Raw genomic sequence first — 24,516 nt, forward strand, 5'->3', positions numbered from 1 at the left:
GGACGGGGATACAGACCACTACCTCGTAGTAACAGACTTTTCGGAAAAACTGTCAGTAAACTGGAGAAGAAAGCAACAACAAAAGCGAAGTAGGAAACAACTCAACTGGAATAAAGCTAAGGACCCAAAAGAACTACAAAAGTATCAAGCCAGAATTACTAAGGAGTTAAACGAATTAAATGAACTAAGGTTTTCGTCGACATATGAAATCGAATTAGTCTGGGCTAAAATAAAAAATACAGTAACCGAAGCTGCAAGCACCTTTCAAGAGGAAAGCCGAAACCCCAAAAATCATTGGTTTGATAAAGCCTGTCAAGATGCAATAATAAATCGCAATTCATACAGACTACAAGTGTTACGAGATGCAAGTGAGGAAAGGATACAAGCCTATAGAGAAGCAAGAATTTTAGCCAATAGGATAATAAGACGCCAAAAGAGATTAGCAGAAAAGAAAACGATTGAGGACATTGAAAGTTACAAATACAATCCTAGACTGTTTTATAAGCAATGTAAGTTGATCAAGGAAGGATACAAAGCACGAAACTGCACTATGTCGGATGACGATGGGAACCTAGTAGCTGGAACACAGGCCATAACCAATCTCTTTAGAGAACACTTTGAACAGCTGCTAAAGAACTCTCAAGAACCGAGCTTAGGCGATAAGTACGAACAAATAATATATGACACTGTACAACCGGAGCTGCTGGAGCCAAATCTTGATGAAATCGAGATGATCATCAACTCTCTGAAGAATAATAAGTCGCCGGGAGAAGAATTAACGCGGAACTTCTTAAGCTAGCAGGATCACACCTAGCAATACAAATACAAAAACTAATTAAAAGTATATGGATCAATGAGCAGATTCCCAAAGATTGGAACACAGCGATTGTGTGTCTGGTCTTTAAAAAAGGAAACACAGCTAAGGTAGAAAATTACAGAGGAATTTCATTATTGGATACAAGCTATAAAGTACTATCCCTTGCGGTCTTAAAACGATTGGAAGGATACGCAGTAGACATAATTGGAGAATACCAGTGTGGGTTCACAAGAGGCAAGTCAACAACAGATCATATTTTCACCATCCGACAAATAATGGAGAAGTACTACGAACATGATAAGGATTTGTACATGATCTTTGTAGACTTTAAGCAAGCCTATGATGGTGTCAATAGACAACAATTATGGACAGCGTTGAGGAATTTCGGAATCCCAGAAAAGCTAGTCAAAATGATAGAAATATGTAATTCAAACACATATTGTAAAATCCGGTACCAAAACAAGTACTAAAACAGGGAGATGCAATGTCTCCTATATTGTTTAATCTGGCGCTTGAAAAGTAGTCAGGGATATACCAATAAATTATGAAATAGAGATGAATGACAAAAATATAATGCTTGCGTACGCGGACGACATCGTTATATTAGGAGACTCCAAAGATAATATAGTGGAGGTTACAGAGAAATTAATTGAGTCTAGTCACAGAATGAACCTCGTTATCAATGAGAATAAAACTAAATACCTAGTTATGTCTAGACATATGGTAAATACAGCAGCTATAAAAGTAGGTCCCTATACCTTTGAACAAGTAGATGAGTTTAAATATTTGGGAGTCAATATTAACTCAAAAAATAATATGCATAATGAAATTCAGCTAAGAATAAAAAATGCAAACAAAGCGTATTTTGCCATGAGTAGGATGTTCAGCTCCAGATTATTATCCAAAGCTACAAAAGAGAAATTATACTCCTCCTACCTCAGACCGATAGTAATGTACGCATGCGAGACATGGTCCACAACACAAGGGGACGAAGTGAAGCTACTCACCATCGAAAGAAAAGTCTTACGAAAAATTTACGGACCTGTGCGAAATCAATTTGGGGAATATGAGAGACGAAAGAACGATGAACTAGGAAGGTTATATAACAAACCAAATATCTGTTTGTTCTTAAAAGCGAAACGATTAGAGTGGGCTGGCCATGTTTGGCGAGCTGGTGGAAGTGTCATACGGAATGTCCTAATCCGAAACCCAACAAAAAAGCGACCAAGGGGAAGACCTCGACAGCGGTGGTTAGATAGAGTTAAGAAAGATATTTCAGATACCGATGAGACAAAGCGATTGTAAGATGCAATGGACCGGAATATATGGAGAAGTTTGGTTGAAGCGTGCAAAAGACCTTAATGGCCTGTATAGCATAAGGAAAAAAAAACAACAATAAAATCTAATCGCGATGCATTCAATAAAGATCATACGACCGAATCGAAAAATCCGCCATGTAAGTACTCTTAATTTTGCTTCATATTGGTGGTTCTGACAATAGATTTTTAGCCAGTGGATTATGTTTTGAATCAAAAAAGAATAGCTCGAGACATTCCTCGAGAAACCCATTATGACGCGAAGTTGGATTATTTACAAAACATGTTTGCGGCAAGTGCGGTTGGCAGCCTAGAGACCGATGCCTCTGCATTTTGCCAAAGATCTATAGTCTGTTAAAAACTACGTTTGTTAAGCCAATTCATTCATAAATAGTGCAACTCAAACCATAGCTAAATAAACAGGCATGTCAGTGAATAAACAAATACGCTATTAATACGCGTTTTACTCCAGCAGACGTCATCGCCATTTAAAATAATAAAAAATTTACATGTTTCATGTAGTCTCCAATTGCTGAAAATACCCAAATGGCACTGAATAAACAAATTCATCAACAAATTTAGATCTAAATAAGTATTTAGTTAGTGACGTTAGTGCAGTAAAATATAGAAAAAAAATATTTTTTCATCAATTAACACTTTTGCTACACTTTGTACTTTTGCTGTAAAAGATAAAATTATAAAAAAGTTATTTTTCATCACAGCAGTTGTGATAGATATATTAGGTTAATAAATACAATGAGCAATAGGCACATTTTTTTTCCATTTTCGTTGCTAATTTTGTTAAAAACAAATTAATATCGAATGCTAGGCCGAGCTTTTAGTGCTACCTAATCATAAAATAAGACTTGTTTTATATTATACTTCATATAATATGTATTTTTAATCGTTGGACTTGTACATAGGTGATGTTAGGTTTATACTGTTAACTTAACAGACTAGATTTAAACCACCGAGTATAGTGTCCAGATCCAATACTATTGGTCATAACTCATGGGATAAAGTAATATAGGTAGTAAGTAAAATTACTTATATAAGTAATTAAATTCACAAAACATCCGGTTTAAGCACTATAATACAATTTCATTAAACTATTTTCCTCATAATATAGACAGATAAAAATAATGAACTATAACGATATAATATTATATCATACTACAATAATCAAAACGTGTTTTTAAACAAAATTATCGTTTTCACATGAATGTGTTTTCGAACTTAACGATTTGCTCAGTTATCTAATTAGTTTACAAATCTTATTTTATGTATTTAATTCACACAGAATCGTTTATTTTTCAATCGACTGAATGAATCTAAATTGATTGAAAGATTGAAATTGACATTTTATTACAACAGCAGTCAATGTTAGTCAAACGTGCTTTTTGTACATAGTAGAGCTACTTCTTCCTTTTTTTTGTTAAATCTATAAACAATGTATTGTACTGAACAAATATTACGACAGCGCATTGCTGTAATGGTAACTGTTAATAAACGACGAAAGGTGATAGTGTAAAATATTTGACAAAAATGAACGAAAGACTAATTTTATTTGCATTCACACAAACGATGATAGACTAACAGCAACGAGTAACCGCGTTGAAATGAATGGTCGGTCAACGGCGGACGGACGTACCGCCAAGCCACGATCATCTCTATCAATCTACCGACGCGCTATGGCTTGCAGTGGTGACAAAAAATGATTGCATCTATGTATATATAAATATATAAACATAACAGAAATTTTATTTTACGATGACGATGTATACATTTATAATATTTTTGAATAATAATCATTATAAAAACATTCACGAACTTCACCATGTGTGCAAAATTAGAAAAGATAGTATAACAATTATGTAAGATATAATAAAATACAATTGATGAGAGATGTAGTGCACCGTGGAAAAGTTGATTGTTTAATATTATCTTTCAATCATATACCTCATTAATATGCCATTCTTCCCGGGAATTTTCAAATTATAGTATAATATAAGAATTATTATGTTTACTAATAATTATAAAATAGATACTAACGTATTTTTTATTAATCATACATTAGGTATATATTATGTGGACCTTATTACCTTAATACATTATTGCCATTATATTTTTTTTATCATTTTTTTCCGTATTTTTTATATTTGTATACAACTATACTCACTTATTGTTTGATAAACCTATAGGCTACAATTTACATTCACAGTTGGATGTTTTAAATCACACTATTCTTACTAGTGAATATCTTTCGTTACCTACTTATTATTATAATTATCCTTATCTACCCAATTGTGGAACGTAATGTATGATGATCTCCCAAGAGCGGATTTTGGTGAAACCACAAGGTTTTAGTAATCTATTCTTGTAGCATTAGCATATGACATAACAGTGGTAACAACGGGTCACATAACAATTATTCTAAATGAAACTATAAACAAAATCCTGGAACGAGTAGCAAAATATATGGAAGAAAAAGGGAAAAAATTAAACTATCTACAGTAAACGAAAGCTTAACCTCCAAAAAAAGATAAGTATAACCTAACTTTATGATCAGAAGAATCCTGGTTCAAATCAAGGAACAAGACATTGAGCTAAGTAAAGTTTTGAGCTTCAAATAGCACCAGGGTCGTGGAGAAAGTATCCTCCAAATAGTCCAAATCATCGGCGCTCTCAATGTTGATGCTGAAAGTAGTAAGCTCAAATCAGCATAAACAACACTTATTAATTAACGTCAGTAGTTAGAAAACAATTTATATACACTACTCCTAACTGGGCGAACGTGTTAGTGAAAAAAACAAATATAGACATAATTCAAAGGCTGCAAAGATCCATTGCACTAAGGATGGCCATAGCGTATAGGGCGGTTTCCACGTCGGTGAAAACATTAGTGGTGGGACTCATTCCGGTTCACACATAAGAGCAATTTGAGGATGATTTTTGAGAGCTAAGCCTTCCCAAAATCAATTGTAGCCCCTCCCCTCAAAATGGTTTGTTTATAACCCCTTTCAACTATATATATATCTCAAGGAGCAAACACACAGTACATACATGAAAATTATAATCCCCCCCCAATTTAAAATTCGAATAGCGCCTATGGGGTTCACCTATTAATTAGTGTTGAAATATACAATTAACATTAGTATGCATACATTGTAAGCACACGGGTGCTCGTGTCAATTTGTTGTACTTCATAGTTTAACTTTCTATTGTAAACTACTATTCTACTTTCTATTTGTTAATTAATGTCACATACACACATAGGTATGACTACAATATATCATCGATGATCAGTGGCGTTTTTAGGGGGGAGATTAGCGAAATATATCTCCCCCCCCCCCGCTTGACCAACCTTTTTTCAGCTATTTGTATATGATTATGGTAATAGTTGTGTTTTTTCTATTTATCACTCTATCAGTAAGTAATACAATTTGAGCCGTTTGGCATCGACAATTTAAATTATAACTCCTCCCTTAAAGAAATCCTAAATACGTCACTGTCAATGATATTGGGCTTTTGGTTTGAATAAGAGTTACTCGGACATGGTAAATCATGCGATATGTATCTAGATAAGTTTTCAAAACAATTTAAAAAAATATATAATTTATCTGATTTAATTTAATATATTTAAACTGTATTATACATACTATGTAGTATATTATATTTAGGTATATCTACATCAATCAAGTAACGTTAAATAGCACACGGGTATTCACACTATCACAAATACCATTTTTCGTTAAACTGTGAGGATATATTTTATTAAATTCGCAAAATGTTTGCCTTTATGGTCAAGACTTCACAAACAATTACTAAATCATGTCTGACCAAAAAAAATCCGTTGAACGGTGAGTACTTGATTTCCGGAAACAACTGATACAGCTCTTCAAGTATTCTTGGATGCGGAGCACTTTGCAGTTCAAAACAGACAACTTCTTTACTGGCTCGATGGAAAGTGAATTTATTTAGTTCAGCCATTGGTGCCAGGACAATTGGACGTACAGTATGCATATCAACTGGTGACCTCTCGTGTAAATGTATAAAGCGTCTATCTAATGCATTTCCGATGGTATGGCAACTAGCAAATTTAAACTTGTACCTATACTGGTATTATAAGTTTATTCGTCTAGCGCAGTTTAGACTTTCTTAATTTATAAGAGAATGGCCTTTGTTATGCTTATAAAATATTCATATGCAATTTGCTCATTTAATAAAATAATTAACTTGAGCATATTGTTAAAATAAATAATGTAAATAATAATATGCATAGTTCTGTCGTCATAACTAAAATAAAACAATACATCTTTTTTTAAATATACGTTGCTATAATGACAAATTTTAAATTTAGAACAATTTTAATAATACTTAATTTCCAGTACATTATATTATAAATTGCACTTAATTTTACTTAAATCGTTTGTTCTTTGAATAAATATATAAAGACCACAATTACATGTAAGTATCGTTACACAAGTAGTTTTATTCAAGTACTTAATATAATTGAAAAAAATATAAAATGGTTTGATGAACTTATTATGAAAAACATCGCGTAAGGAAAATCACATGCATTACCTAGTTTTTGTTACAATATAGTTTACGTAGAACACACAATTTATTCGTTACCTAACTGTATTATATGATTTCATATTATAAAATTATAATACGCTTGTCTGTATATTATGATTATTATGCATCGATCATCAGTTCCGGTCATGTATTAAAGATCACAAATGTTGCTAGGAACTAGACGCTTCGCCCTAATCTTCAGCGTCCTTCGAGGTGGGCGTTAGACCGATGACCGATTCTCGGGTATATTGGGGAGCTCGGTGATCTGGTCGACACCGTTCTGTGTAGACTACCTATGAATAACAAAGACACCCCCGTTAGGTGGAGATTCGGATCCGGGGCTCCACCACTCTGTTATATTCAAATAATGAGAAAAGTGCATAAATAAATAAATAAATTTACATATGTTTTTGAATAACTGTTTCTTTAAATCAGAGGAGCTGTTTAATTCTTATATCGATGATTTAATGACCATTTACCCAGTAAATACAACAACTATAAATTTAGTGATTACCTCTATGAAACTTAGATTGAACAATATTCATATGCAATATGCATTATTTCCTTCTAATATTTGGGTTGAGATTGTAGCAACCACAAATAGTTGACAGTTTGCATGCGAGTTTTGGTTCAGCTCACTTTAAAAATTTTGTTGTATTAAACACTTTACTTGGAATTCAGTGGAATAAATACTTCACTTTGAATCTTATCAACACAGCCCAATAAAAAACAGATAAAAAAAGTAATTTGTTTAAAAGAAAAGATGAATTGTTTAACAAGTGTAGAGTTGACTGGTTAAGTTTTATGAAAGATATGTCTTTTAAATTTCTTCTCCAATTAAAGATAAATAATTAACTATGAACAAAAAAATTATAATTTAAGCTATATGAATTAATGTAAATTTTATGAAAAAAAATGAAATCCAATAATTCTTCGTATTAGAGTGAAGTTACAAAAACCAGAAATTTTGGAAGACTTTCTAGTCAACGTGATGTTTCCTGAGTAACGCTAATAGTCTACAGTAACCCAACTTGAGTTTTCTTAAAACCCGAGACCAACTCATGTACTTGAAAAAATACGTCGGCACCTAATTCGTGCCATTTTTTTAATTTGGTTTCCAAGTAGAAAAAACTAACTATCCGTAAAATAGATATATCACTGGAAAGGTGTTGTTGAGTAGTTGCATAAAAATAATTACATATAAATTATAATATTATTAACCATACAGATAAAACTAATAATTTATATAAGAACCGAAATATTTAAAAATTAAAAATAAGAATTCATGGGTATTATCATAGTTGAGATAATTTTTTATTTTACTAATATTAAACTAGGATAACTCAACAATCACAATTTATGACAAGAAAATTGTATAGCTCATAGTTAAAAGAAAACACTGATAAAATCTACAACTTATGACTCTTGTTATCATTTTTAACTAAAACTTTTTACAAAAATAGATAATATGAATGTGGTATAGACTGTTAATGAATGAAATTATAATAATATTTATTCTGTGGTATAAGGTATTAACTATTTTTTGAATATTATATTACTGTAAACCTTGAGCAACAGTGCAACACCAGTCACCAATGTCTATTATAATAAAACGAGTAATAATCATTATTTTTATAAATTAAATAATAATATTATGAACTTTTACTAAATTAAATAATAATATTATGAACTTTTACTAAATTAAATACTTAATAGGAACGCTTGAATGGATTTACGGTGTTTTAGTACATCGGATCATTAAGTTGAACCCCGATGACGTACTGGAATTTTGGCGATTAAAACAAAAAGGAAAATTAACTTGATATAATATAATTTATGAAAAATATATTTAATTTAATTTAATTGTTTACTTTATTGTCTTTGAAAACCATAATTATACTATTTACCTCATTTAATTTATAATAATAAATTAATATAATATTGTGATCTATGAGATTTGATGGTCAAAGGGGTTGTAGGGGGTGCATTGCCCCACTAGAACGATAGTATAAACTTATATCCCAATCCCACCCCAGAACCAATTCCAAATTACGCCACTGTTCTTGACAGATTTCGACTAATGGACGATAATGGTATATTTAATTATTAAGCAACAAATCAATAAATCTTAATTTTCCATGTAATATTTATGTAATAAAAGAGATATAATTTGAGTAACATAATTTGCATAGAAAAGTACATTGAAATTTTTTACGGATGAGAGCTCAGTATTACAGAAGTGCCATTAAATATGTCACGATAACTTTGAGCATTATTTGAGGTGCATATAATAGGATAATATGTAGATCAGTAATCATAACGACAGTCGGTTCTTGCACTGGCTGTACAACAATCACCGAGCTTTCCCTTTGCGTCCTTGATAGCCCGTTCACGGTCATCGCATGCCCATTTAAGTCGTTCTACCTCGTTTTCGACCGACTCCATTGTATTCCACTTTCTAGTAGTCTTGTCATCCTGGCCATCAAAAACCGTGCACTGTGCCATTTGTGAAAGGCGATCGGAGAACTTGCGCACATTCAGTCGCTCACTCTCGGATGTAAGACAGGCCAATCGCTCGGCCAAAACTTTTGCGTCGGCCGTTAACTGACAGTTTTCTGCCACCGCACACTTCAATTGTTGCAGTGTATCAGCCAGTCGTTCAGCCAACTGGCATCGTTCATCACCCAGTTCTGCAAGAATAGTTTTTGCACGACATTGTTCCGCTTTTTGAGCTGTTATTAGTTCACAATGTGAATTTGCCGCGCTTTGGCCCTTGGTCTTCCAGCCAGCTGCCGCAGCGCATGCGTCGGACAGTTCACGACGGACCATATCCGTATAGTGGTCTGCCCGAGCCAGCTTCTCAGGCGCCGCATGTCTATGCGCTTCTAGTTCAACTTCTCGTTCCTGGCACTCAGTGGTAAATTCTTGTAGGGTTCTGTCACTGGAGGTATTTTGCCGCTGTAGTTCAGTCAGCTGATTTCCCTGGCATTGAACCATCGCTTCTTTATCGGTCAACGCAACTCGTAACTTTTGCGCTTCGGTGGTTTTGCAAGCTATCGCAGTTTCCAAGTCAGTCTGTTGCCGTTGAAACGATTTTGCACACTCCTACATCACAGGAAAAAAACATGTATGTTATTTTGTTTTTAGGTTCATAGTGAGACACATATATTTATAGTGGTCTTTTATGGATCTTGCATATTGGTGCTAATAAGTTTTTGTATATTGACGATTATTTTAGTATATAAGAATTCGATGTACAAAATATAGTTTATGTGGACCAAATTTAAAGACTTATATTAAAATACATATTATAACTTATAATATAAAAATTAGTTTAAACAAAAAATGTATAGTTGTACGCAAAAATTACCCAATAAGTTATATTGGACTAATTACACACTCGTATCAAACTATATAAATGTAAAATGAAAATATTTGTACAGGGTATACTCTGGAACTACTTATCAGATCTTCTTGATTTTTCTTGAATTTTTTTTTTTTAATGAAAGAGTAGATCACGGAGAAGGTTTCTATCGCAATAGCATTTGTCTAAGATAAAAAACCTCTGAGTTATCTGCTAATTGAAATAATCGTGTAAATTGTATACCTATAAATATACATATTCATGTACATGTTCTCGATGCATTCCGAAACTACTCAACCAATTTTGATGAAATTATTATCAATGTGTGTAATTCTATCTCCATCATAAGATAGAATAGTTTTTATCTCGGTTAATGGCCTTAATATATTACCTCTTTATTATGTTTAGGGCTGAGCAATTACTCGAATAATAGATTTTTTTTTAACGAATGATACATAATCGGTTAATCAATTGAAAAAATGCAACTCTAGGAGGGACAATTATGTAAAATTGATATGTCAGAGAGATATCATCTATACACCAAATCAGAAAACCAAAAATAGTTTTTATCCTTACGCTAAATGTTAGCATTGTTAGCATTATAGGCAACCAAACTTAACACGAGTGCATTTTGTACAGGCGACGAAGTGTACGAGAACAGCTATAAGTATAAATAATAAAGTTATCACACAGGCACGTACACAAAAAAATTATTGGTTTAAACCACCATAACCCGCCTTTCTGTATACGTACCTTATCGCAGATACCTACTACCCAAACCCTTATAATGTAGTGAAAATTACTTTTTCATTATTAACTTTTTCCCAAATACTATTATTGCATTCTATAGTTCGTTTTTTTGAAATTTCTAGCTTATTTATTTTTTCAATAATCTGCGATTCCAGAGATGATTGAGATTGTACACTGCATTCCAACTCATGATTATTTTGTTCCAACTCTTCTATCGAACTCAATGTTTGGCTGTACTTTGAAGATGTCGCTTCTAATTCTTGATTAATGTCATTATAAGACTGTTGGTGAAATATCTTTTTATCTTCCATTGTTCGTTGGAGATTATCCAACTTCAATTGTAAATCACAGATCTCTGCTTTTACTCGTTCATGCTTGACCACATTTGCTTCCAATATATTTTTCTGCCCTTCTGTTTGGTTTAAACAAGCTTCCAGTAGTAAAATATCCGCATTATCCCGTTCAGTTGAGTAAAAGTGTTGATCACAATTTGAATTTTGTGAATGATCCATAATAATTCACTATAGTGTAATATTAAAGATGAATAAAATACACAAATTAATTATGAAACAATAATAATATATCAAAATAGTTAATATACTTACATAACAATTAACAATTTGTTAAAAAATCTTCTTAGTTAAAAAATATGAGTGTTGAGAGTATATTGAACTTCGGAATTAAAATATATATTATTATTAATATGTATAGTAACTATGTACTTCATATTTTTCTTAGTTACGAAATTGATGCTAAGCAATTAATATTCAAAACATTAAATATGTACAAAAAAAGAAATAAGTAAAGATACATAATAGGTATATTTAGTTCATTATTATATTTAATATGTACATTTAAATGTTGATACAAGTTGTTATAGGCTTAATGGTCATTAAACATATTAAATGGATGTTGTCACACGACACTGACCATTTTTCCTAACTCAATCGCAAACATATCGAATACCTAATTCATCTCAGAATTGTGTGTTATTAACTCTGGTGATAATGTTTTAATATGTTATTATTTTTTTTACGATATTAAAATTTCAAAGAGAAATGTAATTTATACATATACATAAATATTGTGGAGTGTTCCAATAAATCTCTATCAAGTACAAGTAAAAGGTATAATCAAGAATTTCAACCCGTAACTAAGTTATATAAAATACAAAATTATTAATATTTCAGGTCTCTTGATTTTAGTAGTATAAAAAAAAATATATGAATTCAAGAAGAATTGGAGATTTAGATTAAGACAATTTTTCAACACCAAATCGAAGAAACCCCAGATTTAAAATTAACACCCCCAGTTTCCTGGAAAATTAATTTCAGTATTTCATCAATAATTTGTAAATTATTGTGGTTTATTGGGTTGGACATTTTTTTCCATTATAACTAGACTATTTGGTAAATTGAGTCCGAATTACCGATTTGTGGTAAACTGAGTCCCGAATTTGAAAAGGTATAAGGTAAACTGAGTCCCTGGTTATAATAGGTTTAGTTACCAAAAAAGTAAATTTTTAATTATAAAAATAATTTTTACAGGCTTAAGACTGTCTGTTTATGTTAACATAACTGGCGTGATTAAAAATGTGCTTTTTTTTGTTTTTAATATCTAATACAATTCACTACGTTGTATATAAAAATTACAATTAATTATATACATAATATACAAATAATTCAAGTCAAATTTTTATTTTTTCACTTGAAGTTGATGATAAAAATTTATCCAATTATTTAGAGACAGCTCCACATATGCGACATACCTAAATCCAAAAACTCAAAATGAAATAATTAATACATGTTCTAGTATGATCATCGAACAACTCGTTTCTAAGATTAATAGTGCAAAATGTTTCATGGTATTGGCTGATGAAACAACAGATATTTCTGGAATTGAATAGTTCTCGTTATGTGTTTGATATTTAAACATGTTCAAAAAAGAGATGAGAGAAGATTTTTTAAAATTCGTTCCTGTTCATGATGTTACTGGAAAAGGATTAGCAACTAATCTTTTGTTTAACTTAAAAGAATTAGGGCTTAAGTTGAAGTATCTACGTGGTCAGGGATATGATAGTGCTGCCGCTATGAGGGGAACTTTAATGGTGTCCAAGCTCATGTAACCAAAAATTACCCTCTTGCTCATTATATTCATTGTAGTTCCCATAGTTTAAATTTGGCGATTTTAGAGGCTTGTAATGTTCAGTCCATTAAGAACAGCACAGGAACTATTCAGAAAATTTCATCCCAAAAGAAATAATATCTTAACAAAATCGATATCTTCTATATGTCTTTCTTCAAATGCTAAACGTTTATAATTACTTTGTCCTACTAGATGGGTGGACCGTCATAATTCTATAATTGTTTTTCTTGATTTATTTGATGCTATTATTGACGGCCTAACAAAAGTATGTTCTTGGTTTGATAATGATTCTTCATCAGGAGCATATCAATTATTATGCTCTATTAAACAGCCAGAATTTATAGCAACATTTGTGTTAGCAAAAATATTTGGTATAAGCTTGCCACTAAATAAACATCTCCAAACTTAAAATATAGATCTGATTGATGCTATCGCGAATGCGGATAGTGTTAAATGTATTATTGAAAATATAAGAATAACGCAGAAAGTGAATTTAAAAGTATATTTGATAAAGTTAAAACGAAATGTGATATATTAAATATTGAAATTTCTTTGCTCCGTAGAACAAATGTTCAAAAAAATTGTTGTAATGTACAAGAAAATTTTCCTGAAGATTACTTTAGGATTTCTCTATTTATTCTATTTATTGATAGTTTTATAAATGAACTAAATGAGCGATTTTTATATTATAAAACTATGCTTAAAAATTTTACCTGTCTTCTACCTTCCTCAAATGACGAATTTGAAGAAGATAATATAAAACAACTAATTGAAATGTACCTACCAAGATGATTTGAACTGCAATAAATTAGCTGCAGTCGGATAAATAAGAACTTGGCAACAAAAATTTGTACAGACACGAGTTTTTCCAAAAAATGCACTTGACGCTCTTCAAGAATGTAATGAAACAATTTTCCCATCAGCTTTTAAATTGCTTCAAGTCTTAGCTACCGTTCCAGTTACTACTGCCAGTAGTGAAAGGTCTTTTTCTACGTTGAAACGATTAATGACTATTTACGAAACACGACTTGCGAAAATAGATTAAACGGTTTGGCACTTTTAAATATTTATAAAGAAATAATATTACAGCCGGAAGGCGTTATTAAAAAATAAAAATGATAAAAATACTTTATTGTAAATAAATAATAAATATTATAGTTTTGATTAATTAATTCTATGTATAAATAAAAAATAATTAATTTTCTAATTGAGGTATTATTATTATAATATTTTATAATCACAAGTTCATAACTGAACTTTGTTCTTGAATAGTTCAATTGGGAAACAAACCTAACTAAAATTGTTTAATTTACACTTAACCCCCCCCCCTCCCTCTTACAAAATCCTGGCTACACTTAAGATATCAGAGACACTTCCAATGGTGTAGCCAAAAAGTTAGAATCATTTTCATACTTTACATTTCTTACAAATTTATAATGAATAGTTATATTATTAATCAAAATATATTGTTATACATTTCTTATTTTTTATTTAGGTTTGTTTCGAATATTGAAAATGACTCAATTTTAACAGACGAATGCAACCATTTTGTAATCCTTTTATCAAAAGAAATAGAATTTGACTAGTTTATGAATATTGAAAATCACTCAGTGCTACATATGCATTTATTTATAAAGAATAATAATTTTGATGAGTTGTTCCCTAATTTACAGTTTTAAGAATATATATTTCAGCTGCATTGACAAATTGTTCGGATGAGAGATCATTTTCAATTCTTAAAAGAGTAATGAACTATTTAAGATCAACCAATCAAAAAAAATAAATATTTTTTGTTTATGTATGTGGACAGAGTGCTCAGGCAGCATTTAATATATTGGAAGCAGTGTATGTACACTTTTCACGGCCATCAAAGAATACTAAACTTATAGAAATTAAAAAAAAAACTGGGTTTATTTAAGAGTACTGTTATTGGGGTAGGTATGTGATACTCGATAATTTTGCCGATTTAAAAACTGTGAATCTATAATAAATAATTTTGAAAGTATTGTTAAAGCACTTAACGAGGAAGTTGAAGATCAGGCAGACGAAGATATGTTGCTCAAGCAAAAGGTTCAAGATTTTGCAAATAAAAATAATATATTATTGACAATACTGCCCGCAAACGAAGGTTAGTTCTTATATTTCTTCATATTTTTTAAATCTGGCTCTGTAACTGGCGACCAAAAACAACCATTTTAGATTTTAAGGAGTCGCATCCTCATCTCGCCAAAGCTAAATTTAGCACCTCATTAACCAATGAGAAAGAGACAAATCTATGGCAGGAACTTACAACATTATTAAATTGTATACCGGGACCAATCAAAGAATGGTAAGTTTGAAGTCGAGTAAGTATTTCAATTTTTAAATATTTTTAATTAGTTCATTTATAATTTATTCGACAATTAAAAAAAAAAAAGTTAGTATAATGAACAAGACATTTAATTATAATTCAGACATGACACGATATGAAAGCAAATCCAAAATCCAAAAAGGCAAAATTGAATCTAAATTTTCGAACTACTGGTGACGGTGAATCAATAGCTACACCACTCAACAAGTTGGATGAATCCCTAGTAGGTAGGTATTATAGGAAAAGTACGAATAACAAGAGACCCGTGAACAATAGAATCTCTGTTACATCTAATTTTCAAAAGCCGCCAACTTCAACAACTTAAATATATAAAATACAGATTATTGATTTAATTTTTTGATTAAGTAATTAGTAATTACTAATAATTTCATTGTTGATATTATCTAAAATGCCTTTTCAGCACTTCACTACATTTTTGTGTAGGTGAATAACTTTGTTACTACATACTGAATATTATTTCAATTTTATAACCATTGTCAACCAATCTACACTTTGGTGTAGGTAAATTATTAGCCTCTTTAAATCCTGGATTTTTTTTCTTCAAATGTTTTATACGTTTCAGAATGGGCTCATTAGGTATCAAAATGCATACGATTCTGTAATAATAAATCCATTCTTTATTTTACACATCAACAATTAACAATATTAATAAAAAAAAAGTAAAAAAGTACCACACATTTTTGTATGCTAGTTTTCAGTAAATACAAAAATAAAAATTAATATTATGATTAGAGATAACCATTTGTATACACAAATGTGTGGTTTAGTAGGAAATATCAATAAAATGAAATTATGGCCTAATGCTAAAAGGGTTTTCTATATTTTAGATATGCACTTCTATTACCAACGTCAGCAGCACCGTTATTAGTCAACTTTATTACTCAACAAAATTCAACGCAAACGAAAGAATTTACATGAATTAAATAAATAAAGAATTATTAGCTCCAAATATTTTCCAAAATATTTAATACACATTAAAATAATGTATGTGTTAATTAATTTGATGATTCTACTTTTGGTGTTGAAAATACTACACAGCATGAACAAGAATCATAATAACAGTAATTGATGCTTATGATACATTGGCTAAATGGGGGTTTTAAGTAAAATTTAGTTTGTAAGAGTAAGTGAATAACAATTTTAACAATGATATGTGGTGGAAGTAGTATTACTGAATACTATACTTATTCTTGATTTTGACTTCAGGTACAAAGATTTATTAAGTACTAAGACTGCGGAATTGCGAAGTAAACCAACTAACAAATTGTACAACAAAAGACAGCGGTGAGAAGAATCATTAAAAGCTACAACAGACCTTGGCGTATTGAGTAAAGAGAGGAATACAATTCTCGAAAACTATTACGAGAAAAAACTTCAACTCAACAACAAAAATTTAAGTTAAAGGAAAGAAGTGTAATTGATAAAGAAAAAATAGTAAAAACTGTTTTTAATTTAGCGGTAAATCATACACGCATTATTATAAAATTAGGAGGTGTGTGCACTCGGTGTACCTTCCACTACACCACTGAGTACGAGCAACTGAATACAATGAAAGTGTGGTTGCCTCGCGTTGCTTTGGCGTGAGTGTGAGCGTTTTGCTTCACCTCACCTTGCTCAACTCCGTGACGAGGTAACCTCGTGAGAGTGTAGAGTAAACATAAAAGCTAAAAAAATTAAATTTATAATAATACTTTAACTAGAAATATGGAGTAATTTTTAACACGATATATATATATATATTTAGTGATTTAGTTAAATAACTTAGCTTTAATAACTTTAACAATATTCATAGTTTTGCTTTCTTGCGTCGTGGTTAATTGATAAGCAAAAAGAAAACAAAAATTTAATATCACTTTAACATACAGATAAGAAACAACCGTATTCCCATTATAAAGAGTAGACATTTTTTTTATTTATTTATGTGTATTATGTCATTATTGAGAAATCGCGGGTTGTTTTATACATCTTTGAAATACATGATTCCAAACGTTATCGTTGGACTTGGAAGGCTTTATAAAATTAGTTTTAATATATATATATTTTTTTTAATTGTGAAAAAACATTGAGTGCTGAATATATAGACTATTAAACCATTTATAACACTGATAATTTGGATGTACTCTCAAATGAACCTAGTACTTTCTGTATACTGCCTAATCTTCCACAAGAAATAATCGAATTTCTCATTAAGAAAGGTCCAATGCAACCTACTTAATCTGAACTACCAGTTACCACAGAATGAGTCATTTCCTAAGGATAAATATGATCGAACAAATTAATCAACCTGTTACTGGAAAAGTCTACAAGGAAACATTTAAGTATGAAGAGATTGGTTACGCTATTACGTCACAGGATGTTACTCACAGCGTCTTAGCGGCTAACTGATAATCATTCTTTGGAAACAAATAGAGTTTTGGCATTCAGCATGTACTACTTAACTAATATTTAGATCATATTGTTTATGATCTAAGAGTTAATCCCTACTTTATTGCATGTTGTCACAAAATAAGTTATTATCAATAACAATTATATATATTTATATATTTATTATTTATATTATGAATTATAATTACAGTAGAACCCCTCTCGTCCGCCGCTCCGTTGATCTGACCATAGTATTATCGATATGAATACTACGTAATTTAAAAATACAATTTGGATTTTCCACTTTATAATAGATATTATATAAAATTAATTGCTAGTTTAATATTCCTTATCGCTTGTCCGCAAAACATTGAAAAAGCCTAAACATGAACTGCTTGACAATGCATTGTGGATGTGGTTTTGCCAAGAAAGAAGGAAAGGTACCCCGATATCTGGGCCCATAATAAAAGAAAAGGCAATAGCTTTGCACAAAAAACTAGAAGCCGGAAGTGAGTTCACCGCTAGTGAAGGCTGGATTGATCGCTGGAAAACCCGTCATGGCGTCCGGTTTGTTTCAATTACTGGAGAAAAACTATCCGCTGATGCTGAGGCGGCCAAGAAGTTTGCTATGAAGTTTCGAGAAATTGTCGAACAATATGAACTGTTACCTTGCCAAGTCTATAACATTGACGAGACAGGCTTAAACTATAAAATGCTTCCAAATAAAACACTCGCTTCATCAAATGATACCGTGGCAGGAACGAAACTTATACAAGATAGGCTAATCATTGCACCTTGCAGCAACGCTGATGGGACACACAAGCTTCCCCTGTTCGTTATTGGTAAATCTAAAAAGCCTAGGGCATTCAAAAACATAAATTTATCTTCCTTGCCAGTTTATTATCGCAATCAAAAATCTGCTTGGATGGATTGCTATCTTTTCAAATCTTGGTTTATCGACGAGTTTGTTCCATCTGTTGAAACGGACTTGAATCAAAAATAGGTCCCTGCTCGTGCTGTATTTCTGTTGGATAACGCACCATCACATCCATCTGAGGAGGAATTAGTGAAAAGGGACATAAAAGCTATCTTCTTACCACCAAATGTCACATCACTTATCCAACCAATGGATCAGGGAGTTATAGAATGGTTAAAGAGGCGGTAAGTCCAAAGAAGGTTTTAACATATTTGAATCAATGAAATCCTTTAACATCAAAGATGATATCTATACAATTGCTGATTCATGGGAGGAACTTAAACCTTACACTTTGCAAAAATCTTGGCGTAAGCTTTGGCCGGAAGTTATGACTGAAAGTGACCAGATCGTAGATGAGAAAAACAACGAAACACAAGAAATCATTAAAGACCTACAAAGCGTACAAATGAATGTCCCTGCCGGTGAAGTTGAGGAGTGGATTGCCGATTGTGACAAAGACTGTGAAACTAGTGAGGAGCTCAATGACGACCAGATTATTACCGCTGTTTTGGAAAATAATGGTGAAGAAACTGAACGAGGATTCGGATGGTGATTGTGACGAACCCCCTACACTGGCGCCAAGAACGCTATTTATTGTATTGCTTTTAGAACATCCTTACAGGCATTGGAATACATTTGACAAAAACGATTTACTTAGGCAAAGTAAACCAACTCCTCCTCTGACATACTTGTCTGCAAACAAAAATGGCTCAAAAGTATTTTGTAGGTTCTTCAATTCAAATTTCAAATGTATATACCTACTAAACATCCTTAGGTGTGTGGCAATTTTTATTTACAGAGGTTATTCTGTTGGCCATGCATTTTATTGAGTCAGTCAAATTCTGTTTGGATTACATTAGGATACGCTGATTTTAAAAATCTCTCTAGAAGTATTCTGAGACACGAAGTTTTCAAAGATCGTGTACACAATTATTTAAATCTAAAAAAAATAGAAAAAAATACTACTAGTGCTACCTATAGATATACTAAGTGAGCATGGCAAATTATTTAAATTATGTTTTAATGAAAATGTGAGATTAAATAGGTTATGTATGGTACTCATAATTGATTTAGTATTATTTTTGGCAAAGCAAGAGTTGGCATTTCGCTAGCATGATGAAAGCTCAAATTCCATAAATAAAGGCAATTTTAGAGAATTAGTTGAATTACATTTTAGTAGATGCACATTAGTAGTACAAAATTATTATAAATCTTTGCAGAAGAAATTTACAGGTACATAAAAAATCATATAAAATGAAATAATTTCGTATATATCTGAATATTTAGTTGATCATATTAAACAATGCATGTTTTATCGGCACTGACGACACTGTAAATTAGAAAACCACTTTTGCATCAACTTGTTACCACGGATATAGATACTATATCCGTGCTTAAAATATTTTAATGATTTCCATTTCAGACTTGATAACTAATGATCAAAATGTATAATCAGTTAGTTTAATAGCAGGAGATCCAAAATCTGTATCTAAGATTACCATCTTTAACAAAATGGGCTAGTTTTTTTTTATTATCTTGAAAGTTAAAATTCGACTAAATTTGGTTTACAGATTTTAGCTGTCCATGAAGAAACATTGTCAACTACTATTAAAAAGCTTTTGTTGGATGATAGTGGTTTTTGGGTTAATGCTAAAAACTGTATTAATTTATTAAAACCTATGGTTAAATGTATAACTTTATTAGAGTCAGATGCATGCAATATCCATACGGTTTACAAATTTATTATAGAAATTTAAACTTGCTTAAACAAAACCACTGATTCATCACATTTGTCAATAGCTGACTCCTCAAAAATGTGTGTTATTTTTCATAAAAGAAAAGTAAATATAATAAAACATTTGGCAGTAACAGTACTCAATCCTTGTGACCAAGGAATTTCACTTTCTCCTGAAGAATATATTGATGCTAATTAATTTATCTATAATATTTCAAAAGCCAGAGGTTTAAATACTAATATCATAATGTCCGAGTTGGCTAATTATAAAACAAAATCATCAGGGTTTTAGTTAAAAAATTATTTATGGGAATCAGCAAATTCAATGAAACCTGTAGTATGGTGGTGGAATGGTTTATGTTCCTTTTCTATTCTTTCATCATTAGCTACAAGTATTTTATTAGCTCTAACTACATCAGCTGCCACAGAACGCTCATTCAATACTTATGAGAATAAACACACAAAAAAAGAAACAAACTAACATGTAATAAGTCTGATAAAATAACCTATATCAGCCATAATTGGAAGTTGATCAACAATAATCCGAAACCTAAAACATTAAAATTGATTTGTGCTTCATCTACATTGAATTCATCACTAGAATTAAATGATATGCCAATGCCATTGAACATAAATGAAAATGGTTATGAAATGGTTGAAGATGAAGAAAATTCTGATGATGAAAGTTTTGTAATTCCATATGCTGATGATGAAACATCTGAATGTGTGTCAGAATCTGAAGTTGAAATAGAATTTTTAACATCTGATGATCTCAAAACTCGAGTACTTAAATTAATGTCTTTATTTAGTTGATAATTTGTACAATTTAATATTTTATAATGTTGATTGAAAGTTCCTTTTTTTGTATTTTGTTTTAATATTTATTTGTTTCAATAATATTATGTTATTACTTATTACTTATATTTTTATTCTGTTAATAATTTGTATATTAATTTTATACTGAAAGTTACTATTTCTTTTTTTAATATTGTTTTTTGATGTCATGTGTATATTAAATTGTTATAAAATTTTGTGATCCAACAAAACTCAAGACTGACTTCATTTGTTGCTTTTTTTTAAATTAAATATATCAAAAAAATTATTTTATTATTTTTAACTTTCTATTTCCTTATTTAATATATATATAGTATATTATTTAGCTTTGTACTTTTGATAACCATTTTTAATATGTAATAAATACCTTTATTGGCAATTTCATTGAAGGGCCTAAAATTAGGGTATTTTGCTACTGCACACTTAATTTCATACACCAAAATATTTAAAAAAAATGAAGCTAGATAGAACTAATAGTATGCATGCCACATATCACATATGACTTTGTTGCATAGTTAGTTGTATTATATATACAACCATTGAAAATCCTCCATAAACCTTGATAATTGACTAGAAATTATAAAATTATAACTAAATACTTGGGTTAATTTACTTATTGTATTATTAAACAATAACAGTTAAATAATAGTGTTAGTGTTAAGAATTTTGAATGAATACATACTAATTTTCAATAATCAGAATTAATCAAATTAAACTTATAAAAGTAGGTATTGTAAACTTTTAAATTTGCTACTGCACATTTCATATTGGCTAATGCACATAGTGTGTGCTACTACACACAATTTTAGGCTGCCTATTTGTATAGAAAATATTTCAATGCTTTATACAAGGATAAATAATATTTACATAGAAATAAATTGAATTTTCTTGAAAAAAAATAATAGAAGTTTAGAGTTCAGCGTAGCCTAAATTATCATTTAGGTATTTTATTATTTTAATAATGAATAATAATTAATATTGCTTTTTTATTCAATTGGGTATTTACTATTTAGCTATTGAAAAATAAATTCCCCAATATTACCATAAAAAAAGTAATATTTACATCACCAAGTGTGATGGCTGGGAATTTAAATGGTTTACAAGCTCGAATAAACAAATTGCATCTAATACATTATTTACTCAATGTTTTGCGCATAAATTAAATTTAGTATCGCAACGTGGATGTAATAGTAACAAAATGTCGTATATTTGTTGACAATATAACTGAAATATCTTTTTTTCTTAATGCAACATCCCGTACTAATGCAGTTGAAAGTATTGTAGGTAAACGCATTCCCAAATTTGTTTATTACCAGAAATGTAATACTAGTTTTACAATTAATTTTAGCGTGTATTCTTTTCATTTTAAATAATCCGTTCGCTGAGGTTCGCGAACCTCTAATCTGTTTGCGGTTTGATTTAGTTAACACTGGATCTGTTTCATTCCATCAGTTCGTATTTATATTTTGAATATGGAAGCTCACATTTATCATACCTTAGTATTAAAGAACTTTTACCTTAGTTAAAAAGCACAATATGACCGTGATTCCACTTTTTAAAATAATAAAGTAAAAAAACATTAAAATTTTAGTCAATAAATATCAAATATTGATTTACTGATAACACGATAAAATAATGCTGGCGCGAACGGCTCGTGCAAGAAGTGGATTTTCTAGACAAGAGCATGACAAAATAATTTATTTTATTATGGACAAGAGGCTCGACGTCGTTGGACATAAAAGATGTGGTTTCTCTCGTCGTCCATAGTCGACCACAGTAGGAATCTACTTTCAATTTTTTTTTTATGTATACATGATATTATGCAGGTATACATTTATTTTGTTTATCTTAAATTTAAATATTTTATCCGTTATTATCACAAGATTTGTGAACATGTTTTTTTTATCATTTACTTTGTTTGTTCTAATTAATTGTATACCAAATAATAATTCAATATTTCAAAAAAATAATAATAATAATAATAAATAATAATGATTATTATTCGCTATCCCACTTGTAAATTTGTAATATAATAAATATATTATTATAAAACTATGTATTGTCATTTATTTCTAGTTAAACCTATAAGTATAACCTATAGTACCTATAACAATATAACATCATTATTCATTATATAGAATAATAAAATTATAATCATAATTTTGATTGAACTATAATATTAGGTATACCTATTCATTTAAAAATAAAACAAACATTAAATGTATGTCGTTTAATCTATATTTCATGGTTGAATAAAGCTAGAATTTAAAAAATTTTATATTTAGGTAATTAACAGTATGTTAAAAAAAAATATATGAAGTTCAATAAATTTCAAATAGGTACTGATTAAGAAACGATTATATTAAGAATTTAAGATCTAATAAATCTTGATTAATTATAATTTGAACAAGAAATTAATGTTAGATAAATTTATATTTTCAGACGTTCAGCTAACATTGTCGATGGACTATTAGGTATGCACTTATTCATTATATAAATACATAATATAGGTATTCATTAAATGTAATATATCATGCGATCTATTTTTTTTTCTGTTCAAATGAGATTTTCATTTCAGTATTTCACATTAAAACGATCACTATTCAATCAAAACTAAACTTTAAAATTACAACATTAATTTAAGATTAAATAAAAGTTGGCATGTTTGTAAATTCGAAGTAGGTATGTTAAACATACACACATAGAAATGGGACAGTTGTTTTAACTACATACTATGTTGTCAAGCATTATAATTGAAGTAAACTGCATTTGTAGGTTAAATCAACTGCAATAGAGCGTTAATCTAAATATAATATTTCAACTATTTGAAGGTATTGAAATAACTCGTAAAAATTGTTATTTTGAGAATCCAGGTTATTTAATTTAACATGTTTTGAGGATTAAAATGACTACAAGTTAATGAGTTATTCTGAATTATTTTTACTCTTAAAATAAACATCGATGCACGTTGTTGTGACTAGCCTAGTTGATATGATAATTGATATTGCACTAATTTAAGTTGTTCTCAATGTTTGTTTTATTTGAATCTAATCGCATAAAAAAGTATGCAATGAAAGATACCTGTTATATTATATTAAGCTTGTTATTTGTTATTTAACTTAATTTGTAACATTAAATTAAATTAAATTTTTTATCTGTATTTATTTTTTAACGATACAATTTAAGGTACCTATTATATATTGAGAGGCAATTCGTATTCGTTTTATTTTGCTTCATTAGCATAGGTGAATATTGGGGGCTTAATC

At 30.2% G+C, this 24,516-nt stretch overlaps 3 protein-coding genes across 3 annotated transcripts; 2 read left to right on the forward strand and 1 right to left on the reverse strand.

Annotated features, from left to right (window-relative positions):
* Window positions 1-1,687: 1,687 nt before the first annotated feature.
* LOC132926639 (uncharacterized) lies at window positions 1,688-2,122 on the forward strand. The gene has a single exon (XM_060991012.1). It carries the CDS (start codon window positions 1,688-1,690, stop codon window positions 2,120-2,122), a length of 435 nt encoding a protein of 144 aa, XP_060846995.1.
* A 6,888-nt stretch (window positions 2,123-9,010) lies between these two features.
* On the reverse strand, window positions 9,011-11,337 carry LOC132924422 (CDK5 regulatory subunit-associated protein 2-like). Its single transcript, XM_060988731.1, has 2 exons — window positions 10,879-11,337; window positions 9,011-9,816 (listed from the first exon to the last, which is right to left on the reverse strand). Exons 1-2 carry the CDS (start codon window positions 11,335-11,337, stop codon window positions 9,019-9,021), a joined length of 1,257 nt encoding a protein of 418 aa, XP_060844714.1. The 3' UTR covers window positions 9,011-9,018.
* Window positions 11,338-18,117: 6,780 nt separating this feature from the next.
* On the forward strand, window positions 18,118-18,708 carry LOC132925249 (jerky protein homolog-like). The gene has a single exon (XM_060989657.1). The coding sequence runs from the start codon at window positions 18,118-18,120 to the stop codon at window positions 18,706-18,708; it is 591 nt and encodes a 196-aa protein (XP_060845640.1).
* The last annotated feature ends 5,808 nt before the right edge of the window (window positions 18,709-24,516 follow it).

The sequence above is a fragment of the Rhopalosiphum padi genome, chromosome 3 (assembly GCF_020882245.1).
Source record: "Rhopalosiphum padi isolate XX-2018 chromosome 3, ASM2088224v1, whole genome shotgun sequence".
Taxonomy (NCBI): Eukaryota; Metazoa; Arthropoda; class Insecta; order Hemiptera; family Aphididae; genus Rhopalosiphum; species Rhopalosiphum padi.